General features: G+C 41.1%; 3 protein-coding genes across 3 annotated transcripts; 2 read left to right on the top strand and 1 right to left on the bottom strand.

Annotated features, from left to right (window-relative positions):
• Positions 1-1351: 1351 nt before the first annotated feature.
• On the bottom strand, positions 1352-11025 carry septin10 (septin 10). Its single transcript, XM_069662899.1, has 10 exons — positions 10909-11025; positions 9992-10106; positions 9274-9469; positions 8941-9127; positions 5633-5794; positions 4266-4362; positions 3878-4046; positions 3647-3779; positions 3258-3436; positions 1352-2941 (listed from the first exon to the last, which is right to left on the bottom strand). The coding sequence occupies exons 1-10, from the start codon at positions 10936-10938 to the stop codon at positions 2926-2928; spliced, it is 1284 nt and encodes a 427-aa protein (XP_069519000.1). The 5' UTR covers positions 10939-11025; the 3' UTR covers positions 1352-2925.
• An 809-nt stretch (positions 11026-11834) lies between these two features.
• On the top strand, positions 11835-17411 carry sowahca (sosondowah ankyrin repeat domain family Ca). Its single transcript, XM_069663516.1, has 4 exons — positions 11835-12369; positions 12874-13262; positions 14014-14403; positions 15143-17411. The coding sequence occupies exons 1-4, from the start codon at positions 12018-12020 to the stop codon at positions 15605-15607; spliced, it is 1596 nt and encodes a 531-aa protein (XP_069519617.1). The 5' UTR covers positions 11835-12017; the 3' UTR covers positions 15608-17411.
• Positions 17412-19830: 2419 nt separating this feature from the next.
• On the top strand, positions 19831-27319 carry akap17a (A kinase (PRKA) anchor protein 17A). The gene is made up of 7 exons (XM_069663201.1): positions 19831-19926; positions 20528-20875; positions 21213-21431; positions 22035-22247; positions 23540-23688; positions 25348-25588; positions 25740-27319. The coding sequence occupies exons 2-7, from the start codon at positions 20537-20539 to the stop codon at positions 26652-26654; spliced, it is 2076 nt and encodes a 691-aa protein (XP_069519302.1). The 5' UTR covers positions 19831-19926; positions 20528-20536; the 3' UTR covers positions 26655-27319.
• The last annotated feature ends 667 nt before the right edge of the window (positions 27320-27986 follow it).

Here is a 27986-nt window from a genome sequence, read left to right as displayed (position 1 = left end):
AGATGGGTGGGGCAACTGCACTTGTGTTAAATGTTTTGCATACGACACTATTTATATGATTGTCCGAAGAATATTTAGAGGTTGGATAACAGTTAGTTCGGAGCAAATAATCTGATTGGATAAGAGGCATCCTAAGAGTGCTGATATAGAGTACATCACTGGGACTTTTCTCTCTGTGTATCACTCCGCCTCTGCCAGATGTTCTGAATACTGTTAATAAATATTACAGCAGAACATGTATGTCTACAATATTCATGTTAGTACCTCAATCGAATAACAGACTCTTATTTCACTGGTTGATGATGAATTAAAACATACTGATAAATGTACTTAATTCAAAGTGGCTGCTCTGTGGTAACCATAGACACAAACAAAATAAGAAGAGTGCAGGAGAATGTTTGGGATGCATGACAACAAAAGCCCAGTTTCAGTTAACTTTAATTTCATGACTAAATATAACATCTATACTGCACTGCATTTATGTGAAAGATTGGTAGGAATTTATGTTTAAAAAATGAAAGAATGGATTTTCAAATCATACATTATCCATCCATCCATCCATTATCTGTACCGCTTATCCTGTTCAGGGTCGCGGGGGGGTGGAGCCTGCTGGGATAGCTGTCATTGGGCGAGAGGCGGGGTACACCCTGGACTGATAGAGACAGACCACCTTTCATGCTCACACCCACACCTACAGGCAATGAACCTAACGAGCATGTCTTTGGACTGTGGGAGGAAGCCAGAGTAACCGAAGGTACCCACACATGCACGGGGAGAACATTCAAACTCCACACAGAAAGGCCCACTTTGTGCAAACCAGGGTTCAAACTAGGAATCTTCTACAACTACAAAAATTCTTCAACAATCTTCAACAGCGCTGACCACTGCACCACCGTGCAGCCTGTCATACATTATCATGACACAGTATTATTAGTTTTATATAAAGTGGTTCCACTTTAAGCACATTAAACAGATTCAACCTACATTAAATAGCTGCTTACAATAATTTCATGATATTAACATGTACAATGAGTACTTTTACTTTTCTAACGTTAACATCATTGCGCATAAAAAACTTGTTTAAGTTAAACCAATTTAGTAACTGAGAAGTATTTTCAGATTAATACTTGAACACCTCTGGCAATTGGTGGAGGTGCATCTAAACAATGTAGAAAAACTGTTTTAAATGTAATTTCCCAGTAAGGATGCTTGATACATCAGAAAGTTCAACATTATTACAAAGTAGTATCAGGACCAAAATTATAATTGTGTTGCTCAAAATCAAGCTGGATACAATGATTAGGGCAGATGTCGTATTGTAAGATGACAATAAAGACAAGCAGAGTTTATAATGACAAAAATACAAAGATTTATTTAGAAAGGAAAAAAGCTCCAAAATAACACTGTTTATTCCTTAAATACACGTGTAGTAAAAATGTATCTTTGACAAGCTTTACTCCATTAGGCATCAGTGTGTTTCCCTGCATGTACAAGTTAAGTGGATAGTGTATTACTAAGTGAGCTTCACACAGATAAGGCACTAACACATGGTGAGCACTAGTGTAAGTATATAAAGTGGCAGTGTTTACTGGAGAGCAGCAGCACAGTGTTCTGGTTTACGCTGTACTGTTCTGTAAAATGCTTTGAGGTGTGAAAATAGGAAAATACAGGGAGCGAGTAAAACACAATATATGTATAAATACATGCTGTAACATGTACCTTATCAGCCTCGCCCTCATAGTAAACTGTCAGGCTGTGATTGGACAACAAGTTTCCTTTAGAACAACAACAGGGGATTCAGTGAGGCTCCTTCTGGTTTCTGTAATGCTGGGGTGCTCAAAAATAGAGTTTTTAGCATCAAAGAGGTGTGAAAAAGACAGACATAATACAGACAAGTGATATTATAATGCCACATGAGTATGCGTATGACAACTCCTCATGGTTAATGCACTCCATCAACCTTCACAAATCATCTCTTAAGCCCCTTTTCAGACATGGATCCTGTAGCCCTGCTGGATTTAGCTACAGATCCATTAAATGAATTCCTCCTCGCAGCAGCAGCGACAGCTCTGCTCAAAAACAGCTGCGAGTTGAATAAATAATGTGATCAATAATATGATCAAATGTTGCTTTTTGTTTATCTCCTGTTCGCCTCTGCTTCTTCAAACAAACCCTGATTTCCTGATGAATTCATCGACGTCATCGATTATGTAAAAGACCTAAAACCCTGCTGCCGGAATGTTGTTAAAAATAACGAGCTGATATGTTGTGTCTGAGGCATTTTGTCGGATTACAAGTGGGTGAGTGAAAATTGATGGTGACTCATGTTCTTGTAACGAATGAGGCAAAGCCTGAAGGTTTCTTTCCCTTTTTTTACAGACTCAGGCATTTGTAAAGATGATGAAGCTCAAACATAAATCTCACCATGTTGTGTATGTCTGAAAGGGGTTTAAATCATATTACATGTTACAGATGTTTGGCTGTCTCATTAGCAAAGTAATACGCCTGCATTAGAAAGCATTAAGAGTGTTTACATTATACACTGACAGTAACTGAAGCAGTCCCTTATAATGTATTGTTTGTACCTGCCCAAGTCCTTTGTTCAATGTTAAATACCTAGTGAGGAGGCTGTGTGAGGATCAATACACTGAAAAGGGGAAATACATGATAGTGAAAGGATAAATATAAAATATTACACAGACGTATAAAAGCCATAAAGAAGATTAAAAATACCATTCAGAAAAAGTGAACACACAGTCTTTAAACTTTGGCACACCATCAAACGTCTGCTCACACACGGCTGGTCTGTGTGGGGTTTTCATGGTTAGTGTTTGAGACTGGCCACAGAGGGCATGGGAGGGGTAAAGGCAGAAAGTCACTGGTTATATTGGTCAAACTGGAGCTGTACTTCACGTCCCGAAGTCTTCACATGAAGCCAGAGCTGAATGAAGAGAAACAAGAGGAAGTTTAGGATCAGTTTTACGGCAGTGTCCATATAGTTACTTGTATTAAACTGAATTTATTATAAAGCTCTTTTTTAAAGGTTGTCTTTAAGCAACTTAAATGTCCAGTGAATCCTTAAGAGGCCCTTTTTGACGTAATGATGATTGATTGATTAATCTAGTTATTCTGTCACATTTATTGCCCCACATTAATTTAGTCAGCGTATCCTGAATGATCAAAACTCATTTCACCCTCTCTGCCTGTATATGTGTAAATCTACAGGCAGATTAGTGTTTTTTTCAGAAGCCTCTTACTTCTTGCGGTCCTTGTCCTTCTTGCCGTTGGCGGTGAGGCTCTGGGCCTGCAAGAGCTGGGCAGCAGCTCGCCTCTTGCTGAAGGAACTCTGGTCCTCATCCAGGTGTCTCTTCTTGTCCTCCAGAGCAGCTTTCTCGTCTGCATGGAGACGCTTCAGCTGCTCGAAACGACTTTGCAGCTGAAACACACCCGCACAGAAAAGAATTGAGTTACACAGATGCCTGCATTTACACAAGCATCAAGACTTCAGAGATCTGCCTTTCTATGTAGCAATATGAAAGCCTTAACGCAACACTAGGCTTTCCTGTAGAGTACACTTACAAATTACAACTTCTGAGGGGTTAAAAAACATTTTAGTCGGAAGGTCAAAGGTGAACAGTGTACACACCTCTCTCTCAGCGTCCTTCAGCTCAGCCTCCTTCTCCTTCACCCTCTGCACAAACATCTGCCTCATCTCGTCCTCTCTTTTCTGCAGCTCCACCAAGAACTCCTGACGCTTTGCCTCATACGTCTGCTGCAAGCTGCGCACACAAACACAAACACACACGTTATATATACTTCATTTTAGTTGTACATGTTGGACTGATTTCAAGCAGGTGTTTATGGGTTTGCTGCTTACCTGACGGGTTTGCACTCCGGGTCCGTGTCTTTAAAACCCATTTCCTCAAGTTTGCAACGTCTGTACAGTTCGTAGTGGCGAGTGTGCGTCTGCTCTCTCAGGTCCTCCATGTTGACGCAGATCAGCATCTCCCGCAGCTTGACAAAGTCACAGTGGCTTTCGTTCTCCACTGATACACAAACCGATAAATATGGAACAAAGAGAATGGTTAGCCATCCAAATGACATGATTACAAATTTCCTACAAATTACATGGGCATGTATGGGGGTAAAAAATGTAGGTCTGAAAAGATGAACAGAATTCCAATTAATGAATCAAGGCAGAGAGATGGTAGGTATTATAAGAACAGCAGTGTAGGGAAACACAATCAAACAGTGGCCCATCTTACCTTGGACTACACCCCAGGGATACTGACGCGCCTTCACCATCTTGTTGCCGACGGAGACCTCCTCTGTGCTGCCCACTACAGCAAACGGCAAATGACCCTACACAAACAGTTGTTTTTATTATACGTTTAAAGTTAACAAAAATGGCAAGTAAAAGTATATTTATATACTTATTGATTCACCAATGTTTAAATCAGCTCCCTCAGCATAACTCCCTCACAGGTAGATTTTTATAACCTTGCTGATGCTACAAAAAAATGGAGGTTCAACTCTAAAAATAAAACAACTGCAAACCTATGGGAATATAGTGTATACAGTAGATGTGACAGGCTGTGATAAAGGAACTGACAAATCCACAAATACCTTTAAAACTGAGGTTTTGACTAAAAATGCAAAATTATATAAAAGAAATTATTCCTTGACTGTAAATAAAAATATAGATTTGTAAACCCTTGAGTAATATAGAAGAGTATAGTCAAAATTCTGTCACGTTTGCCTCATAGACCTTAGTGGGAAGAGTAGGGGTACCAGTATGACGCATATTAATGAGTTATTTTCTATTATACCACAGTTTCTCTAGTTCTGACCAAGTAATCTGATTGGACAAGAGGCATTCCATGAGTACTGATATAAGCTGTGTCCCAATCCAGGGGCTGCAGCCTTCGAAGGAGGTGGTCCACCGAGGATGCTCCATTCATAGCCTGCGTAGACCGTTAAAGCCAAACTGAAATGAGACGGTCTGGTCTATGGAGCCTTGTGTCACCAAACGCCACTCCTGTTGCCTAGCAACAGGTTGCTAGCTTAACTAGCTAGCCTAACTAACGTCACGTAACTTAACCTATTATTTTAAAGATTATTTGTTGCAAGGGCCCTTTCATTTATTTAAACATGTGTAACAGCTACTTGATGGAGAACTTCCACATTTAAAAGTTTATTCCCAGGCTGCGTAAGAGTCTTACAATCTCGTTTGAATATGCACGCAATGCATCTTGGGATACGCTGTCGCCCGGGAAAAGGAGGACACATTTGGCGGCCGCAACTGAAGGAGCATTCGAATTGGGATAGCCTTCGACGCGCTGCTGTGACACAACCTGCCTTGAAATATGGCCTTCGAAGGCTGCAGCCCCTGGATCGGGACACAGCTACAGAGTGCAGGAGAAAGTTTGGGTTGCTTGTATAACTGTTGTATTAAAGCAATATCACACTCAGGGTCGTGATGTTGTACTGAATATCAGCACTGCTGTGATTATCTGCGGCCTCGTGCCTACGACTCTCATGTGATATTGCTCGAGCCTGACCTGGACCTATGAAAGGACTCTACACTTGGGGTGTTTTAAGTGTGTGTGTGTGTGTGTGTGTGTTTCCTTACATTCATCGTAGTGTTGACCTTAGCCACGGTCTCATCATCCAGGGGGAACTGGTAGATCTGCACCCCGTTGCTTACAAGCTCGCTCATGATTTTAATCTTAAATTTGTGCAGCTCCGACTTACTGATGGTGTCGGCTTTGGCGATCACTGGGATGATGTTCACCTACGGAAAGCAGGGATACATGTTCATATACGGGTACATTATTCTTCTCTCTTTAGGCCCATTATATAAGATTTTATCTCTTGCTTCAGAAAAAAAATGATACATTCCAAATTCACAGCTTAAAGACTCCTTCTAGTTTAAAAACAATTCAAGAGCAGCAAGGGGTAAGACAAGGCAGCCACAGGGTTTCCTGTGTTTTAGAGCATCATTTCTATTGGCTGCAATTTATCATTGTGAACTTCTCATATAACAAAAAGGTAGACAGTAAAGTCTAATCCACTTTGCCTGTAGCCTACATGATGTCGTACAATCATATGTATTGTTAATTTGAATGTAGTTTTGTATCAAAAAAAGTTTAAGAAGCTGCTCGGAATGCAGCAGACATCTAAAATCTGAGCTTAAACAAGTTAATCTCAGTGATCAGACACATTGAAAAATGATTGATTAGAGAGAAATTTCAAACAACATTTGAATTTACCAAAGTGTAAACTATTCCAGCAGTATTTGTTTTTATTACTCTATGTTAAATACTTTTGAATAAGTGTTGTGTAAACCAAGCTGACTGATGTTATTTCTGGCCCAGCAGCTCGCTCTGCTGTCCAAATTTTTCCACATTCCTCTCCTGCCTGTCTGACCCTCTGTCCGTCTGTCTGTACTCTTGTCGTACCAAAGACAGGCTTGGAATGATTTGTTGTCACTAGACCAGCGTCTAGGCCAGACCACACACACATACACACATATAGAATACACTGCTGATCCCAGCAGAGAAAAGAAAACAACACGAGCAGATCTGTTCCAGCAGCTGTCCGAGTGACTGACTGTCTCCTGTCAGAGCTGCACGTTCAACAATCGCCTCTTTCTGTGTGTATCTGTACAGTGACACAAAAGGACAACCCGAGTGTGTGTGCGTGAGGTGATTACGGCATTCCACTGCTTCTTCTAGTCCATTCACACGTAAATCCAGGGTTACTGACACCCCGGAGCAGTGAAATCACACAAACACACAAAAAACACAAAGTCACTACACACAGAGAGCATGGGAAAGTTTGTGACCACTTCAAGAGCGAAGGGAGGAGTTCAGCCGGGAGGATGGGGAAACTCTCCCAAAAGTCCGACATGAAAACACAGAGTAAAAACTAAGGACATCCAGCGTATAAACTCTGACACTGTGCTTCACACGATCACATACACATTATTATGTAATCACTGTAATGTCCATCGAAGTTCCCTTTGACTAATACTAAAAAAAGAAAATAGCACATTGACATCTCTTCTCCAGAATGGAGGTCACGCTGCAACAGCAGTCTATTTTTAAGACATGTCAACAGAAGGCAAATAAAGAACTGCAGACATGTTTTATGTCAATGCATCATCACCTCTCCAACATCAAATATGTTTTGGTGAATATGTTTATGTAAACCTGTTTTCCTCCCTAGTTTGTTGGGCTAAGACAAGTTTAACATTCCTGTATCATGTTATAGCTACATAATTAAGACATCGTTCTGAGTTTTGTTTAAAGCTGCTGTGAGGAGTTTTTATCAGGTGATGAAACAGACTGAAATTAATTCTGATGACTATATGACCGACAAAAGCCAACCAGACCATCAGCAACAAGACGCTGCTTGTGTGTACATTTTCACGGCAAAATTTTAAGTGAGCGATACATACGACTGTTAAAGAAAGCAGGATGAGATTTTTGGTTAAAATCACCACTTAAGCATGTACAGGACAAAATCAGCAAAGAGATAAGAGGTACGGCTTTGTCCACAGGGGGCGCCATAATCAACACAAACAGAAAGTTCCTCACAGGAGCTTTAAATAAAAAGCTTTTGTGTCTTCACCTAAATGTTGCACATAATCTTCACTGCAGTGAAGACAGCCATGTTTGGAATGCCTTTGAATTATAGTCTACCGTTATAATCTACCATATTTTGCAACTTCTTCTAAATTTTGCTACTTTATTTTATATATAGGACATGTTTGGCTGTGTAGTTGCAGATGATACAGTCATAGTGAGCCATAGTGAGGGACACAGAACCTGGCCCAGTGGTGGTCGATTTTATAGAGTGGTGTGATCACTCTTTTTTAAAAATTAAATGTAAGTAAAACTAAAGACATATGCATTGATTTTAGAAGGCAGCCATATTTACCAATTTAAACAGCAATTAAGGGTGAGATGGTCGAACATGTCCAGTGTCACAAGCACCTGGGTGACGTTATTGACAACAAGCTAACATTTAAAGAATACACAGACGCAGTGTGTAAAAAAGCACAGCAGAGACTGCACTTCCTCCAGAAACTAAACTGGTTTGGAGTGTGCAGCAGACTGATTCATCTCTTCTACTCCTGCATGGTAGAGTCTGTCCTCACCTTTGCCATAATCTCCTGGTTTGGTAATCTCTCATTAGGGGACAAGAACAGGTTACAATGGTTCATAAATGTTGCCAATAAGAACATTGGCATAAAATTACCTGATCTGTCTTACGCCTTCTCTAAGAGAGCAACATCTAAGACTCGAGACATCTTACAGGGTCCATGACATCCTCTCTATGGTGAATTTTAGCTCCTGCCCTCCAGCAGGAGATTTAGACTACCAGCGGCAAAGTCCAACATGATGAGAAATTCTTTTATCAATCAGGCCATAAAATTACTACATTCAAATGTCGACCCTGTAGATTAAGCATTTTCCTGTTCACTTCCAGGAACTATTTATGGTTTTTTAATTTTTGTTATAATGATGGTTTTGCATACTCCTTTGTCACTTGATGTGTTCATAATTAATTATTCTGTGTTTTAATGTTTTTTGTCTAACTTGGCTGCAGAACAAATTTCCCCTCAGGGACAATAAAGTTAAAGTTGGAGTTGAAAGTATTTGTTGTAATGACGAGCCTTGTAGCCAGTTAAACACAACCAGTTGTATGAGATCGTAAACCCATATTTTTTCCCTCTTTTAAACAACAGGTCAGTTATCAAGTAGGTCTACAATGAAAAAATTTAGTTTCATATCACCATATAACACAATTACTATATGAAACTACTCGCTCTATTACTGTAAATCTCAGGAATATCATATCAAAAGGAACATTGAAAAGCCTCCTGATTTGATTTGACCCTTTACCACACACACACAGCAATCTTTCTCCTACCTTGCTGTCCAGCTTTTTCATTGTGACGAGGTCCAATGATTTGAGTGAATGACCTGAGGGGGAGATAAAATACAGGCAGGCATGGACTCGCGAGTCATGGTAGTTGTGAAGAGAGCGCTTGATTTTGAGCTCCTCCTGAAGATAGCTCTCAAACTGCTTGTCGATGTAGTCCACCACCGGCTGATAGCTGAAGGACAAACATATAAGGGCTGATCAGATACCCTGCATTTTATAAAAGACATTAAACGCTATCTTTATTGATATTCATTTAAACTCTCTCGAACCCCAAAAGTGTGTCATTGCTGTCATTAACACACGCGCACACACTCTCACCTCTCTTGCTTGTTCATTTGGTCCCCAAAGCCCACAGTGTTGACCACCGTGAGGCGCAGTCTGACGTTACTCTCCTGTAGGTCATAAGTCTGGGCCCGCAGCTTCACCTGAGGCTCGAAGTGGGATGACTCAAAATTCTCAAAGTTGGTATTGAACAGAGTGTCCATCAGAGTAGACTTGCCGATACCTGTTTCACCTAGAACCAGGAACAGAGGGGACACAATTTTTTACTTGTGGCACTTATGGCTGAGATTCAATTTAGCAGTGTGAGAGTGACAAACTGGCTCTTTGATGTCAAAACCAACTTCAATTTTCCTGAAACTTAATCTGCTAGAGCAGGGATGACTCAACACCAAACTACAAGTCCACACTCCAGCTGTATGAGCAGTGGAGGGGAACAGTGCCTTGTTCTAGGACACGGTGAAGGCAGTGGTTGACTGTTATAAACTGATCCAACCACATATTTACCAGCAGGATTTGTACCATTAGCACCCTTCTCTTTTCAATACCCTGTTGATCTTTGGTCTACTTCAGCCTCCAATACTTACACTACTCTCAGTTATATGGAGTAAAAAAACATTATTTGACAGGCCTTAACAATAATACAATGTGTCTCAAAAGTGAACTTACTTTTGTAAAAGCATCTTATGTGTCTTATCTGTGTTTCAGTAAGGGCGTGTGTTTATAGTGTTAGCGTGCATGTATGTATAATAAGTACCAATGCAAAGAATATTGAAGCAGAAGCCTTGGTAGGTGGACTTGTTGACCAGCTGGTCTGGGAGGCTGTCAAAGCCCACATGTCCTGCCAGGGAGAGGGGCCGTGCTCCTTTATCCTGAGAGAGAATTACACAGACAGACAGTACTCTTAATTATGCTGCTTTCTAATGTTCCAAGCTAATACACTATTTTCAGACGGTTGATACTAAATTTATATATAATGGATAACCTTCCCAGTTCCCACTGCCCTCCTCTGACCTACACCTTGGTGATCAGAAAGACTCCAGAGAACTCAAATAAGAAGAGATTTAACATTTGGCCTAGGTGTAGTTGGTGCTGCTGACGTAAAGGAAGTGTCTGATGACAGCAAATCTTTGATGATTGTAAACTTTTCTAAAACCTGTTTAACTTGGCCGGATGCCTTCATTCAATAATGTGAAAGGACGCCAAACCTCTACCAAAAACGCAGCAATTAAGTGGCGCTTATTAAACTCCATAAACAATATAACTTACCAATTTAGCATGACCTGAAACTGTATTCATTGTTGCATTTGCAACTGTAGCACAGCGGCGTTTAACCAGCAGCACACACCTATGTCTCTATTATCTGTTGAATGTTTAGTTTCAAGTTAGACTGCTAGCGCCCTCCTCGGTGTATGTGGATGATAGATGTAACACGGCATCCCTCTTGAAAAGTTGAAAAGCTCAATTTAATGTTGTGGAGATAAGTCGACGTAATGAGCAGACTTGTTTATGTTCTAATAGGTGTGATGAGCGCTCGAGCTCCCGTTTAATTCATTTGAAAAACAACACTAATGTAGTTATCGCGCTAGCGGTGGCTAACTTAGCCTCGGACACTCCCTGCTCAACTGTCAAGAACATTGTTATTTGTCAATCACAAAGAGAAAAAATACTCACCGGCTGCCGAGCAACATCCGTAGAAGCCATATTTTTCTTTCCAGAAGTTAAGTTCCACAAAAGTTATGCAATTAAAACAAGAAAACTAACTAAACACAAGGATCAGGACCGCCTCACTGCTGCTGCCGTCGACAACTGGACAGACTAGACCACTCGAAACAAGATAGACATGAGGTTGATTCTATATTTTGTAAATTTGCTATAAAACTAAAATAAAATATTTTACAGGAAACTGCAGTGGAACCTCAACTATCCAACTTTGATAAAGAATAAAATACACTACAACTGGCAGAAAAAGCGGTCAAAGCGTGTTAATTTACTGTAGTTATACTCACACACCCCCTTCTTTATGGAATGGTACAGCGCAACTTAATTTTCCCAGTGTCGTTCAGGGCACAGTGGAGACTGTCAGAAAAATTGTTGGGCTGAATTCCACGCAGCTTCTACAGCCATCAGTTCCTCTACTTTGAAGTTGATGCATAGTATTCTTTTTTTCCCCAGAAAAAATGATAAATAAAAATATCGCAGTATGTAAAAGATAAGTAGGTTCTAATCCATATTTTTCACCTTTTTTTTTACACTGACGCATTTTTGTTTGTTCAGCAGTTCAAAAAAAAACATTGCATGTCTGGTAAAAAAATCAAATCAAATCACAAAAACGATCAACAAGCTGTAGTGAGGCTTCGAGATCTCAATGAGTTAGTAACCTAACAGATGCCCAAATTATGTTTTCCCTTCTTTCTCAAAGCATCACGTCTCACTCAAAACTTAAATTAAAACAAATATCAGAGTGCTATAGCTAATGCTTGTACGAGTCGTGTTGGAGTTTATTAGTAATTGGTAGTTGGAATTTACGAGGAGCACGAGAACGCATCGTGATTTTTGCAGCGATGGGATGTTTGCTTGTATGCTTCAGCGACGTGCGACCCCTATCTGCCACAGCCAGACACTCCCCATGGATGAGAGGAGGAGGAGGACGGTGAAGATGCTGTCAACCATCGCCATAGACCACATTAAATGACAGCAGCGTGAACATGGATTCAATTTGTAACGTTCTTGTGCTGCTTTTTTAGCCATCTTTGCTGGCTCGGTTCGGCCCGCCGGGTGGGATGATGATGGCGTCCCAGAGCACTGAGCAAGCCGTGCAGGAGTTCCTGATGGAGAGAGGAGGGAGGGTCCAACAGATGGAGCTGATCGATCATTTCCTATCAGCTTCGGGGGAGAATGACCAGTCGAAGGAAGGGGTGGAGATCGAGGAGCTGAAACGCATTGTGGACAGCGTGGGTTACGTGCAGGTGGAAAATGGAGTGAAATTTGTGTGCTTAAACACAGAAGGCATCACGGAATCGGTGATGCGTGCGGACACAGACGGCCACGATCACGCGGAGTGCAACGGTAATATTCAGGAGACACTGGACAACAGCTATGTCAACAGCAACAATGACAACGGAGGCCAAACAGGTGAGGGATACCGTTTGTTGATTTTATAGTTCATTTGCAGTGGCTTTTGTCCATTGTTTATATTATTTAACAGAATATCCGTTCATTTTTAGGCTATTTCTAGGCTTAGGCTTGCTCTTCTTAACTGTACATTTGTATTAAAGTAACTCTTTGTCTAACCTTAAATTTGTAAAATGGCATATGGTTTGATTTTTTTGTCTCATCCTGACCGTCATTTAAAGACAAAATGACCATTTATCACTGTTGGGCCATTGTTTATGAAGGCCAGTACCTTATGTGGTAAAAACCTAATGATCAATACCTTTAATTTTGACCTACTTTCTTCTCAAAAATCAGTCAAAGTCTACAATAATTCAATATAATAATCACACAAAGAGGATTAGTAGACAGACGTCTTGCATACCTGTGGGGATTACATTGGAAAGGTTGCTTTGGAGTCAGTTAAGGTTCAGATTAAGCCATTGACTCACATTACAGAATAAGACATGTGCAATGATTCCACAGGAACATCCCTCCTCTTGGCTTCTGGCCTGGACAATGACAACAGGTCTAATGGCAATGACCAACCTGCAGCCCCCTCCTCGAATAACAGGAGCAGCTCATCTACTCCTACTCCTGGCGGAGGAGGGGAGGTGAAGCTGAGGGACAGGAGGAGACGTGAGTCAGCCCCAGTTATTGGGGTTTCAGATCTGGACCAGGCTCACCCTGCGGGGTCACACAATCAGCAGGTGAGAGGGTCACGCAGGGTGTCCAAAGGGTCCCAGCGGGCCATGCTGATTAGCTGTCTATCTGAAGACAGCCCCTTTGAAGGGCTGGACCCTATCGGAGATATCAACACGCCCAAAGGAAGTCGCAGGAACTTCATAGAGCTGATGATGAGCAGTTCTCCTCAGGTGAGACACTTTGTTTCTCAGGCATGAAAAAACGTCCAAGTCGATGATTATTATGATTCAGAATTATGTTGATTATTATGCAGCTTTACAAATGTCTCAAAAGGGTGGAGCAGTTACAACAAGTAACAATAAAAGCATGAGCAAAAGTGTGTTTACAAGAATGTGCTTAAACCTGTTGAAACCACGGATTCGGATATCACAGAAAAATGCTGCTGCACTTCTCTTGATTGTTTCAAACTTTAAACCACCTTATTCTTTGGCCACTCCTAAAGCAGTGATGTCACAGCATGTGTTGCTCCTTTGGGTGTGCTCCAAAAACCTGAATGACACACAGGCGTCCAGAGATTAAATTAAGCAGGTTCCCCTGCATTTGCCGCTGTGCAACATGCACACTGGCCAAAAGCACAGCTGATAGTTGTCACAGACATTTAGGGTGTGACCAGAAATGCAATATTCATGAAGCGTGACAGTAGTAGACGGGAGTAGAAACAGTATACTATCTTATATAACTGGTAGATTTAACAGAGTGATGTAATCCAGCTTTCCTCTACTCTCAGGCCCTTTAACCTATGACCCTCTCTGGTGATTGTCAAAGGTAACAGCCAAAACAACTGACAGTTTAAAACGTTAAAATACTTCATTGTGATTAACAGTGGTGGTCATTACTCTAGTATTGGACCTACTTTTGTTTAGACAGCCTTCCACAAATGGCATTAAGTATGTATGTGTTACTCATGTTCTCTTTTTGCAGGTTCGGAGGTCTCTGATCAACCGCAGTTCACGGTTGCGGGACTCAGTCAGGAGCGATGGAGATTCAACATCTATCCTCTCCTCCGCCACCGATGAGGACTGCGCCTCAGTGACCCTGGACCCACTGGAACACGAGTGGATGCTATGCGCCTCAGAAGGCCTGTGGGAGAGCCTGCAGTCTCTGCTCGCTGTGGAGCCCAGCCTAGTAGTCAAGAGAGATTTTGTGACGGGGTTCACCTGCCTTCACTGGGCGGCTAAGCAGGGCAAAGCTGAGCTGCTCTCACAGCTGCTGACCTTTGCAAAAGACAGCAACATACCTGTGAATGTGAATGTGAGATCAAGTGCTGGATACACACCGCTACACCTGGCAGCCATGCATGGACACACACAGGTGGGTTGCCTGGACAGTGGTGGTTTAGTGTTGTGTCATGTGTTACACGTGCTCAGTGAAGCAGCAGATAATTGTATACTCTCCATCTGCTTCAGCCCGAATTATTCATGTTCCTCTTTGAAAAGAAAAAGTGGATCATCTATAAAAAGAAAGATCTAATTTTAACTTAATGTGCATCACCAGTATTTTTAAACAAAATGAGTTAAAAAGACTATAGGGCTTAAACTCGCTATTCATTTAATCCAAAACAAAGTAAATTGAAAGTATGTTTCTAAAAATGACAGCAACAATCCAACAACCTGACAATGTTTACGAAACAGACTCTGGCGTACGATCATGAACATTCCCCTGGAAGCTAAATTAATGCATTTTGAAAGCTTGTTTTTGGGCGAACATTAAGGCACAGGATTTAATACTTTGTCTTATGGAATTCTTACACACAAAATTTTTTACAAATTTGTGTGTCGAAATGACTCGTAGGAACAAAAACTTTGGAATTGATCCAGTAGATAATGGTACAGTATCATCCATTTAGATGGCTACAGTCCATACCAAATTAGGCAAACAAACAAACAAGTCTATAAATTGACTGTGGTCTTATCTATTCAAAAAGAAAAAGAAACAAGTTGGCAGTATTACTATTGGTCAAAAAAGCAAGTGTGAATTCTGCATTAAAGGCATGAAACAGTTTTTGTTTCTTGAGTTGTTCTGTATGTATTTACTGTGCTGTGATTGACAGGTGGTTCGTGTGTTGCTGTCAGACTGGGAGGCAGATCCTGAGGCTCGCGACTACAGCGGCAGGCGAGCCATCCAGTACCTGCCGCCCCCGCTGGCCGCCGACCTGCAGGAGGAAGGAGTGGTCACCTCACCAGGACCCGAGTCTGACAATGAAAACAGCAACAGTGGCAGTGGCGGCGGGCGTGGATGGCGCTTTCCCAGAGTTCTCCAGGGTAATCTGAACCCTCTGCGGCTCCTGAACCCACCAGCTGAGTCAGCGGAGGATGCAGGGGCGACAGAGAAGGTCAAGGGGGGGATGCAGAGGAAGTCGTCTCTGGGCCGGCTGAACGCACGGCTGCATCGCGGACGCCACCGAGCTCAGATCATCCACAGCGCCTCCTTCAGGGACACGGGGGAGGTGGGAAGAGGAGAGGAGCTTCCCAGCAGCCCCCTCCGAACACGACCGCTGTCCAACCTGTTTGGATAAAATTACAAAACTCTGATATAAACCAGCGATGATTTACAAAATACAGTTCTCTCACCTTTATAAGCCGGCAGGTCAGGGATTTTTATGACCAACATTAAAAATACACAACCTTATCACACTGATTTTAAAATTATATTATGATAGGATTTTACACGAATAAACCCCACATTTCTGTTTGTCTAATAATCTAACTTATTTTTATTCCTATTGCAGTTGTTAGGCTTATGTTGATCACATGTAGCATTTTATTTGCACAACAATTCATTGAGTTAAAACTGAACTATAGCTCTTATTATTTTTGTGTCTTTTCCACAATGTTTTATTTAGTGTTTTAGAGCAGGTAGCAAACATTCCACCTGTTTTGTTTTGTTTAATACCTTACACTAAAACTATGTTTACACTAATGCAAAAGCAGCAGGCAGGATTGTATGAGATTGTCACTTTAGTTTTGAGTCACAGCGGTGAGGGATTTGAGAATAACACTCACCTTTCATTCAGCACGGTTTTCCAAAATCTGGTGTTTTTATTTGCAGAGTTCATTAATATATTTATAGAACTAATTTTCTATATTTCCACCTCATTAGATTAAATGGTGCTGAAATTTGTAGGACATGTATGTAATGTTAATCAGTCTTTTTTTTATTTGAAGTAGCAAGTATTCAAGCTGTTGTAACCACAGGAATGTTGTATTTCCAAACAACTATGGACAGCTGACACGATCGCACTTGTCACTTTGAAGGTAGTTTTTGATTACTGCTCAAACTAAAACCATGTCGTCTGTTATTGTTCCCATGTCAGAATTATTTGTTTAGATATGATATAAGAAGGTGATTCCACCTTTAGTTGTATAATGCACTGTATATATCAAAGTCCAAATGAGACTATGTGAGGTTTTTTCTCTCCATTTTGCTTCTGTTAAACAAAAGTTGACACCAAAAGAAGGTTGATGTAGTTAGGCAGGGTGCCATGGCTTTAGTTCTACACATATACCTTTATAAAGACGCTGATCCGCAGTGAGGACTATTTTACTGGGTGGAAGCACAGGGAGAACTGATCATTATGTACCTCACATCCTCTGACTCATTGTCACAGGACTTTAAGTGGTATGGGCCTCCAACAGCAGATTGCCGTGTTTTTGCAGTGTTTCTGCAAATCCTCATTTCTTGATTTATATTTACTGTTTTATTTTGAATTTCCAAATAATCACATACAGTAGATTTACAATTTCATGCAGAATTGGCTCATGTCGCAATTAAATAACTATTCAGGTCAGGTTAAGGTTGAGTTCCACAGACAAACAGCTTAGCACTGATTATTTCTTTAGTAAATATGCAATACACATTCAGTCTGGACCAGATTTTATATGAAATAAGTTGCCTGTTATTGTTCTGCTCTAACCTTGCATGTACACAATCATACATTAATTATGTCTGTGTCATCTGTGGAAAGTAAAGAGTCCAGACCAGAATGTTTTGTCCGTTTATCTGAGGTGCACATTGACTTTTTGACTGTTCTCCCAAATATGTGAACCTTTTTCTTATATCTGATTATTGGCTCAATGACACATCACAGATTTCCCCTTTTGTACTCAAATCACCTTTTGATGTAGAAGTGTAAAAACAAACTTTGATGTCACTTTTTCAGATGCATGAACAGGGGAATTGTAAATGCTGTACACTGTCATATTTTCTGTCTGTTAGTCTTTGTTGCTGTCTTCTTTGTGATACAATGTGAAGTTATTATGTGGTGTGAATACACTGTAACTGAGCCGATGTCATCCTTCTCATTATGTCTCATCCTTGAATGTGAAATAAAGCAATAATGGTTTGCATAAAACCCGACTCAGTGCCCAGCCATCCAAGCCAACAAATCCACAGAAAAGTAGGAACATTGAATCATTGAGAAGGAGGAGACACATGATTGTCAGCGCTGGATATTTTGTTTGCCGGTCATGCTGACACCGAGTGATTGTCCCTGTCTGTTGGTGCTGAATAATTGATGATCTGATGACCCCCCTTGTGCCAGCTTTGTCCCAGCTTTTACAGTAAATCCACAGCTTCCTGTCCACATGCTGCCCATGTAACACTGCACCCAATATATTCACAGGCAGTCCCCATTCTGCACCTGTTGTGTGTATTTGTGTTCATGTGTGTGTATTTCCTTTGTTACAAAGGCCGAAGGTCCTCACAGATGATTAAGTGATCTGGACTGACCTATAACTCGACACTGGTCTAGTTTAAGTTTTATTGGGTTAGGATTTTAAATATAACATTTTATATACTAAAGTTTTTTTTGTTCCTGTTAGGCACGTATTTGAGTCTGCTACCCCTGGAATGACCCAGAGGATAAGAGGCAATCATGTAAGAACTAAGCAAGTTAAACTGTATTCAAAGGCAGCACATGTCTGAGAAGGACATGGTACACATTTAGTCAATACACTTAACGCCTGGCACTGGACTGATAACCACAGCTCAGACAATCGGCTTGACTGATATTCTTTCAGCTCCCTGTCCGGGTCTGTCTTCCTCTTCATCTTCACCAGAACCAATGACCCACATAAAAGCGGGATTACATGTTTACGCTCATCACAATCACAAATGTGTTGCTTGTGTTTATGTAAATGCTCTTGAGTCACAGTCTGTTACTTTGATGTTTTTCTGATCCCTGTTTTTGCCTCACTCGTCAAACAAGATTTATAGAGGTCATTAAAGGGATGAGGTTTTTACTGGGCCAGTAGATCCCAGAGTCTGGTAGCCCTAGGCAGCCTATTTGTTAGATTGCTGCTGATCAGGAAGCAGTAGAGAGGCTGTGACTGCAGCTACTGACCTACATACAAAGTGAAGGGACTAATGCCTATTATGTAAATTCCTCTGCAATCTTTTCAGGGAAACTGTGCCAACTTTTTTGCCCGGGGCCTTTGCTGTTGGACTAATCCATGTCCAATGTATCCCCATCTCTCACTCACTCCCCAAAACAATTGCCATAGTGATGATGGCATTCAATAAAAGCCTGGCTGTTGACCAACATTGCCAAATAGCCACCAAGCTACTAATATGTGCACTTTCTCAAATAGCCATCAAGCCAGTTACAAATGTGTGCTGTCAGCCAGATGATCTGTTATCACCCTGACATAGAGCGCCTATAAGAGTAACCACCAGCCTTTTAAGATATTTAACTCTTATATAATATAAAACAATTACAACAATAACATAATGAGATGTCACAGATTAAAGGCAGATTTAAAAATGTGGGTTTTGAGTCCAGTTTTGAAAGAGGGGAGTGAGGGACAGTGTCTGAGGTGTTGGGGAAGAGAGTTCCAGAGGGAGGGGGCAACAATAGAGCCCCTAAGTCCAGTGCTTGGATCGGGTAAGAGGGGTGAGGAGGTTGGCGGATCTGAGGTTACAGATGAAGGTCAGTGAAGTAGGAGGGGGCTACGTTGTGGAGGGCCTTGTAAGTGATGAGAAGGATTTTGAATTGGATTTTATACTGAATGGGGAACCAGTGGAGGTTTTGAATGACTAGGGTAATATGATCTCTGGTGCGAGAGTGGGTGAGCAGACGGGCGGCTGAGATTTGGATGTATTGTAGTTTATTGAGGATTTTGGAGGATGAGCCATAAAGGATGCTATTGCAATAGTCCAGTCGTGAGGTGATGAATGTGTGGATGAGCGTTTTGGCTGCTGAGAAAGAGAGGGAGGGGCGAAGATGGGCGATGCTTTTGAGATGGAAAAAGGCAGTTTTTCTGATGTGGTTAAAGTGCTGTTCAAAGGGGAGAGATTAGAGAAATATAGTTGTTTATAGATACAGGTACATTTATTCTGCAATCTTCTGTTTTTCTGTTACCCCTTGACAACACACAGGTGGTCTCCATTTAACTAATGATGTGAACTCAAAAATGATTTGGGTAGACTATTTCAATAGGCAAGACAGCAGTTAAATTTTTTTCTGTACAAACTTTGAACACTAATACCTACTGTTAGTGTCAGAATGAGTTGCTGCTGTGTAACACATGTTCAGGTTGTCTGTACATTGAGAGCAAAGAAAAACCGGAGTCAAATTCCTTGTTTGGGCCCACATAATTGGCTAATAAAGCTGTTCTGTTTTTCTGTATTTCCTATTCACATCTTCCACATGGTGTCGCTGTTCTGAAGTAATGCCCCTTTAGTGCTGCTACTCGTTGTTCCTTTCTTAGGTCAAAGTTGACCACAAGCGGAAGTGGCATGTAGTTGCTGTCTTTTTTCTTGCTGTGTTTCTTTCTCCTTAAATCAATACAATAATTTCGGTATTGTTTTTCTTGACAGGACGCTAACCGATGTTAGGTATGTGGTTTTGTATTCTACTGAGATAAATGACGTCAGCATCACTTGATGTAAAAGAACCAGGGCTAATGATGAAGCTAAAGAGACACAAGCATTCATGCTAACGTTACCTAGCCTGCAACCATCTAGAAACTACAGTAACGTTGACTGTTGTTTTTGACCAAAGATGTTTTCACGTAATAGCTGTTATATTGTCTGACACCGACTATGTACTGTTAACGCTGCTGAAATAATTAAACAGCCCGTGAGTTTATCTGCTATTAGGCTCTAATGCTAACGCTCACTGCTATAGTTCGCTAATATTACAGCTAACGTGTACAGCATTTCACGTTAGCATACAGCTTAATTTTGGTTTATATTTATAATTTAGTCAAAATAGGGAACTTAAACAAATGACAAAAAAGCTTTCCGTTTGATTGACAAGATCCAGTAGCTAAAAGAACAAGTATTAAGAATAGCCGATGTAGCCTAGTAACGTTAATGCCCGTTACGTTATGCTAGGTTAGCTAGCTGTTTGAAGAAAAGTGCCATATAAAGGGTTTTTCAAAGTCCAGCTAACGTATGTTGATAATCTTTACTGTCTCAAACATTTTTTTTGCAGCTTTCCCAAATGTCTGCAACAATGACCACCATTGTCCACGACACTGCAGAGGCAGTGTGCCTCTCCTCTGAGTACAACCTGTACCTCAAGCCCATCGCCAAAATGACTATCAGTGTCGCTTTGCCGCAGCTGAAGCTGCCAGGCAAGAGCATCTCCAACTGGGAGGTAATGGAGAGGGTAAAGTCCATGGTTGCTCCCGACCAGTTTTCAGCTCTTCGGATATCCAAGAGCACAATGGACTTCATCCGCTTTGAGGGTGAGGTGGAAAACAGGACAGTGGTCAAGAGCCTGCTGAGCCGTCTGGATGGGAAGAGCATCAAACTCAGTGGATTTACTGATGTTCTGAAGGTGAGACTGACATTATTGTGCTTTTCTGTGTGTGTTGTTTATTGCTGTGTCTGGAGATAAGTTGCCTTGTGTTTAATGGACAGATGCTTCCAAGATTTTGCCTTTCCCATTAATGTCAATAATAGAAAAACTCTTCAGTTTAATGAAGTATTATTATTAGTACACATCACAACAAACAGCCTCTGAAATTACCATGACGTAAAATCAATTCGTGTCTAACTTACTTTCAATAACAATATAATTAATTGGAGGACTCTTGCATTAGTCTGCATGTAGTTGTACCTTGTAACTGTCACCTGATTACTCATTAACACCCCCCCCCCATTGTTGACCTCAGGTTCGTGCAGTAGAGAATAAAGTGGACTTTCCTACACGGCACGACTGGGACTCCTTCTTCCGTGACGCAAAGGACATGAATGAGACTCTGCCAGGGGAGAGGCCTGATACCATCCACCTGGAGGGACTTCCTTGCCGCTGGTTCAGCCAGAAAGACAGCCAGTTTCCAGACCGGCCCTCTGAAGACGCTCTCATTACTGTATTTCAGACATTTGGCAAGGTGATGCAGGGTTTTGCTTTCCACAGTATATTTCACAGAAAATTAAGCTGAGTGCCAATTTGACATTATGTTATTTTTAAGACTGTAAGACACAACGTATGTGTTGTGGCATTCCCTGCACAAGTAACAAATCATGCAGGAAATTATTAAAGAGCTATTCTTTTGGGCCTGTTTTTTTTTTTTACCATTAATGTGGGTAAGGAAGGTGTTATTATATTTGTACAAAATTTGTACACTTTTTTGTTACACAAATACCTACTATTAGTGTCATAATGAGTTGCTGCTGTGTAACACTGTAGTATCCCCTCACAAACTGGTCAGTTCTTTATGTATTGATTTTGTTAAAGATCAGAAGTTAATGAACTTTGTTTCAGTCAGTTCCAGAAAGATACTGTATTTGTTGTTGTTTGAGTTAATTTAATTTATTGAATTTCTTTAACTTATTTGACTGAGAACATTTAAGGAAACAACTAAAGTTTAAAAGTTAAAAAATGCAAGAAATCCCAGAAAGTTATGTATATAATATTGTCACTGCATCGATATTTGGTTATAAGCGGGAAAAAACAGTTTGTTTTTATTAATATGGTATTTTTTTGAATGCAGGTGCGAAATGTTGACATCCCCATGCTGGACCCGTACAGAGAAGAGATGCTGGACAAGAACTTCAACACATTCAGTTTTGGGGGTCACCTGAACTTTGAGGCTTATGTCCAGTACCAGGAGTACTGCGGCTTCACCAAGGCAATGGACACTCTGCGCAGCATGAAGCTGATGCTGAAAGGAGACGATGGAAAGGCAGTGGCCTGCAACATCAAGGTACGACAGGCCCCTATGAATGTACAGTAACTCACTTTCTAAGTGAATGTTTATGGCAAGAACACTGCAAGCAATTACTTTTTTCTTTTGCCAATTTTTCAACTGAACCATTGAAATATGTCAAACAAAGGCAGTATGGAGTAGTTGATATACCATTTCTTAAGCTTGATTAATTTGTTTGAGTTCCCAAATTTATGACAGTGTGGCTTGACAAACCTAGAAGTTCAAAATTTAACAGGCAGAGTGGTGAGGACCTGAGTAACTCATGATAAAAGTGTGTTTAGAAGTGGCTTTTATCAATGACAATAATAGTGAACGCAGCCTCTGTGTTTCCTCCTTTTTCACTGTACATATGTTAAACTAAACTGTACATACATTAAATCCACATATGTGCCATAGCTTAGAGCTAGTAGTGTAGCCTTATTTGTAGCTAAGTTACAATAAAAAGCAAAATAGGAAAGACAAAACATTTGAAAATGGCTCAACTTTTCCTGCAAAGCATTGAAGTCAAGGTAAGAGGGTTTGTTGCCCGATCCAACACTAACAAACTTGCATCTGATGAGCTTGCTAACCGATCCTATCCTTCATCATACAAAGTTTTATCACCAATAACTGCAGACTTTGCAGTTCTATTAACACGTTGCTATTTTTGGTCTGAATGACCACTAAGGGCACATCAGAGATCTGCATACGTCTGATTTGCCACCAGTGAACTGCAGCTGCTGTAGTGATATTGCAGATAAGCAGATTTTAGCAATTAGATTGTGATGTTCAGAGTTGCATAGCAACTTTAAGACCTTTTAGTGGAACAAGAATGAAAGCTGTGTCATCGTTATTTCAAAGATAATGAGGGTGGGGGAGTGCCAGGCCTCTTAATCCACAGGATAAAGCTTCACTCTGAAATCTGAATTAGAGTGAAAGAAGCAAAGAAAGATCTGCATAAACACATTAACTAGGAATAAAAGAAAATATTTTTAGTTGGTTCTGATGGTAAATTACGTTGCTACAAAAAAGAAAGCCTCTTATAATCTCACCAGCTCATGTCTGAAAGTGAAGGGTTTTACCTCGCTCGCATACAAAAACAAGAAACCTCTAAACCCTGCTTGATGATACGAATTGTAGCAAGTGAGTTATCATGAAAGCACTGTGATAATCTACAGGCAGCATACTATAATAACATTATCAAGCTATGTAGTGGGGACTGCAAGAAAAAAGGGTGTTGTTCATTGTAGTATATTTGCGATGAAATCTCTTTTTTTGTAACATGGTGTCTGTGTATTTGTTTTTCTCAGGTGGCCTTTGACACCAGCAAGCACCTGAGTGAGTTGGCTCTGAAGAGGAGGAGCCTGGAGAGGCTGAAGTTACAGGAGCTGGAGAGGCAGAGAGAGGAGCAGAAACGACGGGAGAAGGAAGAAGAGGAGCGGCGCAAGGAGGAGGAAAGGTATAATGGAAGATACAAAAGAACAAGACTAGGTCAAAACCTAAAATGTGGCTGACCGCATCAGGTCAATGTGCGCTTTTGTGGGCAACACTGGAGGCGGGCGTGGCGTTTGAGTGACGGCTGTGGAATGTGTTCATTTTCATTTTAAATGCATGCCGAAAATGTAGAGAATAGGAGGTTTCGCCTATTTTTACCGTGAGCTGCGCACGGTTCTCAGTCAAAATACACGGTGAAAATGAATTGTAATGTGTCCTATTGATGTCTGACAGCAATATCAATATCTCTTCCTGTAGTAAAAGTCACAAGCATGGAGAGTAAAGTAGGTCACTTCCAACACTTCCAGTTGTCTTTTTCAAAGTAAAAGCCCGATCTGGAATTCTGACTCCCCTCGTTTGTACACAATGTTTTTATTTTGAAGTGTTTCCCGGGCCATTGTTGTTGTTTTTTTTAACTTAATTTGTAACTTTTCCAGGAAGTTATTTGATCGATAAAGTCACTCACAGGCTTCTTATTGCGGTTCCTGCTTAATTTTCTTTGAAATAAAAACGTAGTCATAAGTCTCCCGCAGGCCATAAGTATATATGTTAGTAAAAAATAAATCAGTAACATCATATTACAGATGTAACTTGGGTGCGATCTGAGTCTCTCTCCCCCTATCTCTTCGTCTCGGCTCAAACGGTTGTTTTTGCTGTTTGTTAATTAAGGTCCCATTTCTAATTTAAATAAGATCATTTTCTGTTAAGACCAACCCACGGAAACCTTTAAAACAAAGACCCGAAACTACCCCTGGATATGTGCACTACTCCCCGAACAAAGTATCCAGAGCCAAGCAGAGAGAGAGTCGCGTCAGTGGAGGTCCAATATGCTCCATGATTCGCCATTGCAATGTCACAACTCTCTCTCTTTATGGCTCTGAAAGTACCGGCACTCACTCACTCACTCAGTTACTCAGTCAGTCAGTTAGTTTATGATGAAAAAGGACTCAAGAAGATTCTTGTAAATCTGTGAGTCAGGGTCAAGGCTCACGATGAGTAATGCTGTACTTTCACAATCACATTTTATGGGAAAGAAGGGGGTTGAATAAGAGTTCAAATAGTAGTTAAACCTCAAATACACCTTCAGATAGGAAATATTAAAAATACAATGTAAAAATAAAATGACTCTCCTCTTTTAAGAGATCTTTGTGCATAAAAGCCATAGAAATGTTCACATCTCCATGAAATTAACCCAACTATAACTCCTAATTTTTTTTACAGCTAAGAAAAAAAAATCACTTTCATTCATTCACAATCATTTTTTTAGAGTCAGAACTTCCACAAAGTCTAAGGCCAGTTTTTCTCATCTAAATAACAAGGGTTTGGGATTCCATATGCACACTGTTTAAGCATTTCTCTTTCTTCTGAAAGCTTGACTGGCCTCCCGCGCCTAGTTGCAGTTGCTAACGTAGGATTGGTCAGTGACCTTTTAAGGGAGGGGCTTAGTGAAGGGTCAGTTGCTGTTTAACATTGAGTGTGTGACAATAAAAAGTAACAATGTATGTTTGGTTGATTACATTTTACACTCACGGTAATGAGGAATGTTACGATGCATTTCTACACAGCACTGTTTGAGAAGTTTGAATACCAAAATATTTCTAGTAAAATCAATCTTTTTTTTCAGGAAACAGAAGGAGCAGGAAGAGGAGGAGAAGGAGCGGAAGAAGGAAGAGAAGATCCGAAAACGTGAGCAGAAGCTGCGGGAGAGAGAAGAGAGGAAGAACCTGAAGCGGGTGAGGCGACAGCAGGAAGAGGAGCAGAAGAAGCTGCAGATGAAGATTGCCATGGAGGAGAGGAGGCTGCTGCTGGCTCAGCGCAACCTGGAATCCATTCGGCTCATTGCTGAGCTGCTGGCCAGGGCCAAGGTACAGCATGTGCACAGAGAACACACACATACAGGCCTGGTTGGTGTAAACGCACCATAGATTTTTAACTTTAATGTTTGCAACTTTGCTGATCATTTTTTTCATATGTATAGTTTCTCTTATCTTCACATTGTTTCCTCCTGTCCTCCAGACACTGAAGCAGCAGCAGCAGGAGAAAGAGAAGGCTGAACGGGAGGAGCGGGAAAGGCAGGAGCAGGCTCGTCAGAAGGAGGAACTAGCTCGTCTTCAGCAGCTGGAGGCCTGCCGACGCAAGCAGGAGGAGGAGCTCCACAGGGTGGAGGTGGAGAAAGAGCGTGCTCTGGAGCTCCAGCGGCGAGAGAAGGAGCTCAGGGATCGGCTTCTTTGTAACCTATTGAAGAAGAGCAGCGGTAAAACCTCAAGACCTGCAGGCACGCAGGAGGAGGAAGGCCCTGAAACGAGTGAGGAGGCCTCAGATCCTGTAGGCAGTGAGGTGATGTTAGGGGTCCTGGGACTGGTGAACGGACTGAAGGAGGTCGAGAGCAAAGAGAAGAAGGCCTCCAAATCTAGCGGGCACTCCCAAGTTTTGGGGAGAAACAAAGCAACAGAGGAGAGGAGAGGAGGAGACGATAGGAAGAAAGAGAGGGAAGGAAGGAGGGAAGATATGGCCAGGAGTAGGCACAGCAGGGAGCGGGGGAGGGACAGAGACCACAACCATGGAGAGAGGAGCTCCTACAGCCGGGGGAGGAGGAGGCGCTCCCATAGCTACAGCAGAAGGAAAAGGAGCACAAGTCGGCGTAGGAGAAGCTCTAGCCGTCACAAGAGGAGCTCCAGTCACCACGGGAGCAGGAGACACAGCAACAGCCGTCACCATAGAAGCACAAGCTCCAGCCGGGACAGGAGCAGGAGCAGCAGTGGGAGGAGTTACAGCAGAGGGAGGAGCGGCAGGCATAGTCGCCGCAGATACAGCAGAGACAGCTCTAGGAGCAGCAATAAAAGCAGAGAGAGGAGGAGTCACAGCCATTACAGCAGGAGGTACAGGAGACACAGCAACAGCAGAGACAGGAGTCACTCGAGACGACGCTAATCTCATCAATATTATCCGTTTAGTTTGGCTTACACTTAAAGTTCAATGAGTTTGACCATGAGAATAGATATTTTTAATTAGGTAACATGATGTGGCAGTGCACCAAATGGCCTTTTGCAAAACAGGGCAGCTTGGCAAACATCAAAGAATCTTAGGTTTAAACAGATTTAGACATAAAAAGTAAAATCTGCACTCAAACAACACATGTAAGTAAGTGTACCCTGTTTTTATGAGGCATGCACGCTGCAGCAGTTGATTCTAGAGAGTTGTTTTTACCTTTTTAATTTTTAATTAGTTTTACTTATTAGTTTTATTGTACTGGATTGCGGTTACAAATACTAATTTATCAACATATTAAACAATTTCACTGCATAAAATCCCATTATATTTCAGGAACTACACTAAAACTGTTCTCTGGATATTAGAATACAGAAATAAATACAAGGAATTAAAATAAGTGATTTTCTAATTTATTGTTGAATCATCAATATTCATTATGTTGGAAGTTAAGGTCTGATAAATGTCTGAATTATAGGCTCCCTTTATTTGTAGATTGACATGCGAGTCTAACCGTACTGTGAACCCAAACGCCTGTTGGTGACTTTCATCTGCAAGCAAGTTTTGTCTTTGTGCATGAATAACGGTGAGCTTTGAAAGGTTTTACAGAGAACTGTACTGTACAAACTGTTATTTTGATGTGGCACCAGCCTGTTCATCCACACTTGCACACACATTATCTTCTAATGATGTTGTCTAATGTTATCAGCATGGAGTTCCACAGTTGTGGAAGACATTGAAGTGGACTACTAGACTAAAATGAATGGCTGCTGATTTATTACAAATGTGAAATTTCTAACTAAACTGAAAGAACCACATGTTTTTGTTCATGCTGACCTACAGACAGGCTGATTTCATAGACCTGTTTGATTTACTGTTGCAGTATTTGCTGTGTTGCTGCACTCTTGATCGTGGAGCTCAACCAAGCAGCAACAATTTGGATGGTCCATCAGTTTCATTTACAAAGACTGAATTCTTGTTTTATCTATGTTTGGCTTTATTTTAAAAAAAATACGGTGATTTGAGTGAATTAAGTGAAGCCTTGATGTTTAAAGTCAAAGTAATGATAGCATATTGGTATATTGGACTTGACTCAGAAAGCAGTGCAGTTCCTGTTCAGCTTCGGGAAAGTCAAATAGTTTTGTTGACATTGCTACATCAATGACATTTACTTGTCATGGCAAAGCCCATTTGTTCTGTGTACTGTATGCTCCTGATGTACGGGAGCCTGTCTTGCATTCAGGGTTAAAATAAAAATCCAGGATAAAACATTTT

The sequence above is a fragment of the Semicossyphus pulcher genome, unplaced genomic scaffold, assembly GCF_022749685.1.
Source record: "Semicossyphus pulcher isolate SPU_LCO1_2020_fin unplaced genomic scaffold, fSemPul1.0.p SCAF_15, whole genome shotgun sequence".
Classification (NCBI taxonomy): Eukaryota; Metazoa; Chordata; class Actinopteri; order Labriformes; family Labridae; genus Semicossyphus; species Semicossyphus pulcher.
This window is presented reverse-complemented; position numbering and strand designations above follow the sequence as displayed.

Excerpts from the sequence above, each read along its gene's own strand:
- sowahca (XM_069663516.1), top strand. The coding sequence starts at position 12,018 with ATGATGATGGCGTCCCAGAGCACTGAGCAAGCCGTGCAGGAGTTCCTG. Across the intron at positions 13,263-14,013 it reads TGATGAGCAGTTCTCCTCAG|GTTCGGAGGTCTCTGATCAA; the intron begins GTGAGACACTTT and ends CTCTTTTTGCAG. Across the intron at positions 14,404-15,142 it reads CCATGCATGGACACACACAG|GTGGTTCGTGTGTTGCTGTC; the intron begins GTGGGTTGCCTG and ends TGTGATTGACAG.
- septin10 (XM_069662899.1), bottom strand. The coding sequence starts at position 10,938 with ATGGCTTCTACGGATGTTGCTCGGCAGCCG. Across the intron at positions 10,107-10,908 it reads CGGATGTTGCTCGGCAGCCG|GATAAAGGAGCACGGCCCCT; the intron begins GTGAGTATTTTT and ends ATTCTCTCTCAG. Across the intron at positions 5,795-8,940 it reads TGAAAAAGCTGGACAGCAAG|GTGAACATCATCCCAGTGAT; the intron begins GTAGGAGAAAGA and ends TGCTTTCCGTAG.
- akap17a (XM_069663201.1), top strand. The coding sequence starts at position 20,537 with ATGTCTGCAACAATGACCACCATTGTCCACGACACTGCAGAGGCAGTG. Across the intron at positions 21,432-22,034 it reads TATTTCAGACATTTGGCAAG|GTGCGAAATGTTGACATCCC; the intron begins GTGATGCAGGGT and ends TTTTGAATGCAG. Across the intron at positions 23,689-25,347 it reads CGGCGCAAGGAGGAGGAAAG|GAAACAGAAGGAGCAGGAAG; the intron begins GTATAATGGAAG and ends CTTTTTTTTCAG.